Source organism: Gobio gobio, assembly GCF_949357685.1.
Source record: "Gobio gobio genome assembly, chromosome: 1".
NCBI classification, from domain to species: domain Eukaryota; kingdom Metazoa; phylum Chordata; class Actinopteri; order Cypriniformes; family Gobionidae; genus Gobio; species Gobio gobio.
In genome coordinates this window covers 52,005,892-52,013,614 of record NC_137097.1, presented here as the reverse complement: position 1 = coordinate 52,013,614, position 7,723 = coordinate 52,005,892, and the positions used below count along the sequence as shown (strand labels likewise).

General features: G+C 37.1%; 1 protein-coding gene across 1 annotated transcript; it reads right to left on the bottom strand.

The window, feature by feature from the left end:
- Nucleotides 1–459: 459 nt before the first annotated feature.
- On the bottom strand, nucleotides 460–5,306 carry ccdc43 (coiled-coil domain containing 43). The gene is made up of 5 exons (XM_079842616.1): nucleotides 5,117–5,306; nucleotides 4,601–4,685; nucleotides 4,144–4,279; nucleotides 3,949–3,998; nucleotides 460–2,810 (listed from the first exon to the last, which is right to left on the bottom strand). Exons 1-5 carry the CDS (start codon nucleotides 5,291–5,293, stop codon nucleotides 2,623–2,625), a joined length of 636 nt encoding a protein of 211 aa, XP_079698742.1. The 5' UTR covers nucleotides 5,294–5,306; the 3' UTR covers nucleotides 460–2,622.
- Between the last annotated feature and the right edge of the window lie 2,417 nt (nucleotides 5,307–7,723).

Sequence of the window (7,723 nt, the reverse complement as noted above, 5' to 3'; positions counted from 1 at the left end):
ATGTGTTCTAGTTGTTCTGTTATTATTTACTTATTTATTTGTGCATGATCTTCTTGATGTCAGCACTTGGTTTTTAGTGGTCTCACTGGATAAGCAATGACAATCACAAATCTCTTCTAAATCTGTCTTTTTTTTTTTGTTGAAAAATCTGAACGTGATTTTATTTATTCGCAAATTTATCTAAATTCTGAATTGAACTCAAAACGCTATTTTTCAATGTGTGTATGTGGTCAATCTGTCTGTGATGTAACTCATTTGAGGATATATTGAGTTGCTGAGAGTAACATCATTCATGGACTGAAATAAATGATGTGAACAACCTGTTATTGGCGAATGTTACAGATTGACATTGTTCATATGACGTGTGCTTGTACTGTTTTGTTTCATTGCCCTTGCTTTTGTTCAAGTTTAACAATTAAAATAACACGGCAGCAAAAAGTCCCAGAACTCAAAGACTGGTGCATAAAACTACTGTTTATTTAATTAAACATTGATCCAAAATACAATGTTAATCAATTAATGTTGCCCTAATTAAAAAAGCAGATCCCTGTCGTTATAAAATGAAACCACTTGTAAAATAATCCAGCAAAGCTGCAGTATATTTTACTGAATTTCTGTTTACTTGGAATAATGTACGTTTTAAAAGAACAGTGTCACCATCAGCTCACCAAAAACAGCTGGTTGGCTAAATAATGAAAGCCATTTGTAAACAAGTGCCTTTCTCTTCATTCAGTCCTAAAAAAATCCTAAATATTTACCAAGCAAATCTATATTGTTCCTTAAATCAGTTCAGTTTAGGCTTAACAGCATAAACATTACTGAAGACTGTGCCTCACTAGGTGGTTTCCATTATAAAATCATTTGTTTTGACCCCTGAATGTGGTCAAGAATCAGATTTGACCTTACAACATTTAAATTGTGTTGATGTAAAGAAACACATGAGGTAAGCAGATAAGTGTTTGGATAGATGAGTACAGAATGTTCAGAAACAGTTTAACCAGTCATCAGTATTCAAGAGTTAGAGTTCTTATTGCATAAATAGAAGATTCATTGAGAAATGTTAACAGCTTTCAAGCTATCAGCAGTGATACCCAGAGTTTACAAACTATAGTTTCTTATATTCCTTTTGGACAAACTGAATCTGTGGGATAAAAAAAGCCTCTACCATTGGCCTTGCAACATCCCATTTAAAAATGGCACCTTGTGGCTGTTTTATAAAACCTGCATATGACACTAAGAATATCATATAAAAGGCAGAACTACATTCTCTGTGACTTCTCAAGTTAACTGGTCACATTAGTCAAGAGTGAACACGTTCATTTACACAGCTCAATTTATTGTACCAATTTTGGAATATTTTAGCGTACAAAATGTTAAATATTGTTGCTCTGATAAAAGAATGCTCAAATCACCTGATCTTACAAGCTAACAGACAGTAAAGGTTTAAAGAGATCAGTCTGCCCACAGTGCAGGCCATTGTAGTATCTGAGAGGGCAGTCCACAAGGTATTGGCACAATATGTAGCAGCTTCAAATGAACAGTTGTCAATTGATATATATGCACACACATACCCTTCTTGCATTAGGATCATCTCTGAGGTTCACTGTCCTACAATAAAAATAAACCACAACTGAGACAGAAAAATCAACCACACGGTCTGCTTGAAGAAGAAGAAGAAAAAAAAAACATATTTCCCCCTCTCCCATTCATTAGCAGTTATGTTTCTGTCTTTGGGTTGTTTCTGATCCCTCTCCATATATTGCTATATGAGGAGGCTTCAGTTTGTTCTGAAAAAGCTTGTGAGCTGAATAAATAAATATCTTTTTGTATCTTGAATTTTATTTCTGTGTGTTAAAAATCACTAGTGCTACTAAGCAGCAGCTTATGGACAACATATATAAAACCGGTTCACAGGTTATTTGGAAGTCCCTCAAGGCAATAAGAGGAAGTTTGCAGTTTTTAGACACAAGCATGTTGGTTATCTGCTGGTAAACATTAAAGAGTGAATCTCACATAAACATATCCAGGTCACTGTTTCACCTTTCAGGAGAAAAAAAAACCATAATATTTATTTTATGTAAAGGAACAAATTATTAAACATGGCCATGATTTAGTAAAACTTGTGCTCACAATTTACTTAAAAAAGAGGGAACAAATTAGTAAATAAAAAAATGAATTAGTAAAATGTTTTGTATAGCCAGATTATTTTCATTACGATTACACTTTTTCAAATTCAGTCATGAGAATTGGGGGGAAATGTGTCTTTAATCAAAATATAAATATATAGATTTTTGGGTTGAAATGTGACCTGAACATGTTTTTGATGGTTTTGTGTGATTTATCCTCAAAGAAGTAGCACAGCAGTCAGCACCTGTAATAAATGAATGGGTCACAATACAATTCTCACACAGTTTGCTGGTTTGCGATTAGTTTTGTACAAGCCAAGAAAACAGCTCATTAGGCCCAACATTATCTTTCAATAAACAATAATCAGACCCAAGGTTGTAAATGGATGCATACACTGTTAGTTGGGACATTGTCTGCTGAGGTCTCATTGTTTGTTCTCTTCTAGGTAAATGACCTTTGCATTATATAGTCAGCAAAAGTTGTTCTATTTCCTCTCTATCTCTTGCGCTCTCCCTTCTGTGTGCGTTTCTTCTCTTTGTCCTTGCGCTCCTGCTTGGCCAGCTTGTCTTTCTCGCGTTGCATCTTGTCCTGTTCTTTCTTCTTCTGTGCGTCCTCTCTGGCCTGGTCACGCTGATGTTTGCGGCGGTTTAAAACATCCTCGACATTGGTGTTTTTGAACAGGGCTGAGGCTGGCAGTGAAGGGAACAGTTCATGATACAGATATTTCATCTAAATGTAGATCATAGTGCAGCTGTTCCTACAACAGTACTGTACACTAAGGCCCAATCCCATTTCTACCCCTTAGCCCTTCTCTTTCCCCTACCCCTTCGTTTTGCGCGTTCACGTGAAGGGGTAGTGTCTCGATTCTTTTTTGGCTGGAGTGGTAGGGGTAAGGGGAAGGGCCAGATAGCCCTTCAAACGAAGATTTTCCAGTACCACACTTCGAACGAAGGGGTATGAGGAGTTTCCCTCCACCGACTACCGTGCTGCTAGAATGTGTGTGTGTTGCCACTCGGGATCGATCACTTGCGTGTCGCCTGGCTGCCGTTTCTCCGTAGCTTGCTAAACGCACTATTTGGGTGATTTGAACACATTAATAGTTAAAAAATATATATCTGGTCATCCTTCATAACGCAGTCGATATTTACAATACATATCGTCGGTAAACTCTCGCGTTACCAAGGCAACGACTGGCTTGACGTATAACATTATCGCAGCACCACAGTGGATAACGAAACCATATCTGTACCGGCCGGCTCGGATCAGCACGGAATGGAACCGTTAATAAACAAAGAGAACAGTTTGGTCCCATGGAAAAGCGGCTTCAGTAGTCTTGTATGTTCTGTATCATCTAAGGAAACTCTGGCTCATATGTCTTTGAACTGAAAACGAGCGCCATTTTATTAAGTCCAAATACAGCGCAAAACTCTGTTGGGAGTGAGTCATTTGTTAAACGTGCTCGCGCCTGATTTCTGTTAGATATAGCCTATGCACTTCATTGCTGTTCATACTGGTTAAATGTCACAGGATTTTATAATAAAAGAAACAGGGTATGATGACGTGTAATGGTATAGTAGTGGTGTCCCATTTCTTACGGGAATATTTTCACCCCTACGCCTTGGCACTCTGTTTCAAGGGGAAAGGGGAACAGGTAGGTGTAGGGGTAAGGGAAGGCGAAGGGGTATAAAATAGAATTGGGATTGGGCCTAAACAAGTACTTCAGCATTATAAAGATATGCAAAGTATATATACTATACACTTTGAACATAACCAGAGATCGTTTTTATTACATAGTGGAGCGACACTATGTAAAAAGGATACATTTTTCAATGGGTATTCCCATCGTGGCTTGTTCCTCCTCCTCATCTTCAGTACAAATGTTAAGGAAACTGCTTCACACTGGATCAGCTGAACCGTGAGCTTGAGAGAGATTGACTGATGATTTGTTCTCCATGGGGTGTTATAGAAATCATAGAAACAAGTACAGAATACAACAGATATGTATTGAAAGGATATTCTTCATCATCTGTTATATTAGCATACTGAGCCAGTAGAGCCTCTTTCTTTTTCTTGGCCTCCTCTGACACCTCCTTCTGTTTGACCACAATCTGTGCCTGCTTCTCTATCAGACTGGCAATGGCCTGAACCTCATCTGAAATTAGAAAAACAACACCACTTTACAATTTTCAAAAAACAGTTGCTGTGAAAAAAAAAAAGATATACTTTTAACAAATTTTAAGGACTATTAAGAACATGTACACTACAGTTTAACAGTTTTGGGTCAGTAACATTTTAAGTGTTTTTTTTTTTTTTTAAATAAGTGTCTTATGCCCACAAGGTGCATTTGTTTGATCAAAAATACAGCAGAAACAGACATTTTTAATTACAATAAATATTGCATGCATACGCAAATACACCACTAAAATGGTGTCCGGGGTAAATATGATTCAGCGTTTCTAATTTCAGCTCTTACCCTGCTTCTTCGCTGCAGATCTGCTGCTACACTCAGTCCATTGTTTTAAGATCTGCTGGCAAACCTCCTCAAGGTTGTCTTCGTCCTGTGATAGAGTGACCCCTGTTTACCATTACAACTTTAAAACATTCATTGAACGACGGTATTTTAATGGTTACACTGACTTCCCACCATAACACAGACCTTACGTAAAACTACATCCAGATATAGTTTCCGATATAAAGCGCAAACGTGAAATGATTAAAGTATACATGCTCGATTATTTTTGAGTTAAAAATGAACTTAATAGCGGGGGATAGCAACAAGCGTTTGATCAAGATTCACACGTTAATTGCTCAAATGGAGGGAATAAACCAATAAAATAATTCAGTGTATAATATATAAACGTATTTCGGGTTTATGGTGAGTTTGTTATAGCAATGCTTAAAGTTTACAATATTCACAACAGCAGAGCCACTCGTGTGAAAGATCTTGACAGCTGAGTTGAGCGTGCAAGTGTCATGCGCGTGCACTGACCAGAAAAGCGGAGAGAATGCCCTGAAGAGCATCCTTCTGCTCTTCATCATTTTCCTCTTCCTGAAGCACTCCGAGTATATATGCTCCGTAAACTTCTCGGTCTACTTCGAGGGAGTCCAAACGCTCGTTCAGCCAGTTTTCAAACTCCCCGGCGATTTGGTGGTGGGGCGCCGCCATCTTGCCTGGCTGGGGTCCTGATAGTTAGGCGGGATGCCCGCACAGAATGCCAGACACAAATGCAGCACACTAGATTAGCTTTCAAACGAGACATCAACGCATGTACTTTTCGATGCGAAAGAATTAGCGAACTATTTAATTATTAACATTGAATATTTGCGTTTTGACACAGATTACATTTTGGCTGGTGAGTGCCGTAAAGTGTAATACGTGTGAGAACCCTACTTAAATGGTCATAACTTTAAACGCATCATGTTGCAGCAACGAGAACAGTATAGATTTTAAAACCAAAACTCACCACTAGAGGACAGTAGCCGCCAATGTAATACGTTACTGGAGAATGAAGTTACAGACAGGTGCATGTCCAGATCCAGGTAAACAACCGTTGGATAACTAGCTACTGTATTTCAGGTAGTACATTTTTTTGTATTTTAGCAAGAGGTTAACACATTTTATGTGGTATGCACAATTACATTTTGTATTTGATGCCAATAGTGTCTTTTTCACTTGGGAATCATAGTAAGGTTTAAAACAGTGGTCTTTAAAGGCATCATATCAATATGCTGAGGCCTACAAACATATATATGGTGTGCTGGTGTGCTTGTGTTTATGTTCAATTAACTGTGTATGCATGTAGATTTTTTAAATAAATAAATAATTAATTGATACATAAATAATATATAATAAATTGATCATAAAAGTTTGTTCATGCTTAACACTAAAGCCTACTGTACCATATTTTATGCAGTAATTTCAGGACACTCGGCCCGGCAATGAGATACTCAAATGATACTCGAAGTTTACTCAAAGATTCCTTATTAATTTCAATACATTTAAAGTATGCCCCCTCTGTATGGATCGAAAATTGTTATAAAGGGCCAGGACAGGACTTAAAAACAGGGAAAACCTGGGAAAACAGGACGTTTGGTCACCCTAGTTTATTTGTACATATCTCAAACATCATAGTATTGCAAACGTATATTATTGAGCAAGAGTGACAACTGATTGTTATATATTATGTAGTCTGTTATACTGTTGTAAAATGTCATTGATTTACGTGGAATTCTTTTTGGGGGGGGGGCATATAATTAACAAAAACAGCGTAAAATAGCATATTTTAAGTGTGAGCATACTGGTCATAACCTAGTGGATCAAATATGATTTTTTTTCAAAACAACATAAAAAGTGAATGCAACCGTTTGTATTTTTAATATCGTTATTATATAATATCAGTTTTTAAAAAAATTCTGCGTATTATTTTATAAGTTTACAGGGTTAAATACTTGAGATTGTATCTAAAGTGGCTATTGGTGTTTGCAAGTCTCTTGCGTATCTGTGTTTCCTCTGCTCAACTTCTAGTGGTGAAACCAGTGGGAATAAATGCATCAGGCTTTAACAGTATTACTGTAAGGAATAAGTTCATCCATTGAAAACAAACTAGGAAATAGGTTGCACACATAAAGGAACTGTGTAATGAATTCAGCCTCTGTTTTTTTTATTTAGACCTCCATTGGTTTAGTAAGAAATGTGTCCTTGTGTTTTTTCTGTCTATTATTATGTTTGTGGCCTATATTGTTCAAACATCTGAAACTTTTTCATGCCATTTCTGTGAGAGTTTTAAAGAGGATGTTTTTTTTAGAATTGAGAGACAAAGTTTCAAATTGTCAGGCTCTTTGAGCGTAGGAATGAGAGTGGAAAGATAAAATGTAAAAAGAGACTGCTTGATAAGGCCATTCTCAGGCATAAGGGTCGTTGGTCATGATGTTGCTTGTTACTGTGGGCCACTGTTTTTAGCACTATTTTTATCAAGGGGATGCAGATTGATAGAAAGCGACAAGAGCCAGGGGCTATGGCAGAGCGTGCGGGTGGGCATCTACATGCTCGGGTCCAGAGGCAAACACTCGTGCTCTCTCCACCTCTCTCTGTCTCTCTTTCAAAGATCTCTATCTCCCACCACCCATCACTGAAGCCCCTCCGGGACCAATAATGTGTCCTCTCTGTCAGTATGGAGGATACCCACATCTGCATGTGACACAAACCTCCGGCCCACTTAGTGATCAGTGTGTGTGTTCTTGTGTGTGGTCGTGACTGCTTTCAGCATGTCCTTAAAAAGTATTCAAATGTATTACAGTCACGTTTTAAAACTGAAGGTGATAAAAGGTCTTGTTAATAAAAAAAATTACAGTATGTTTGTGGAGGTTGTAAATATTTATTTTCCATGAATTTATTTAGTGAAAAAACTTGGCTTGATGGTTTTAATCTTTATTGTATTTTAGTTATTCCATTTAATCTTAATTTAAATATTATAAATTCAATATTATATAATTCAAATCAAATTGACGTTTGTTACTAATTTTAAGCCGTCTTAAAAATATATATTTTTCTTTATTTCTTTTATACCTATAGACCTTATTTAGGGTAGTGCCGTAT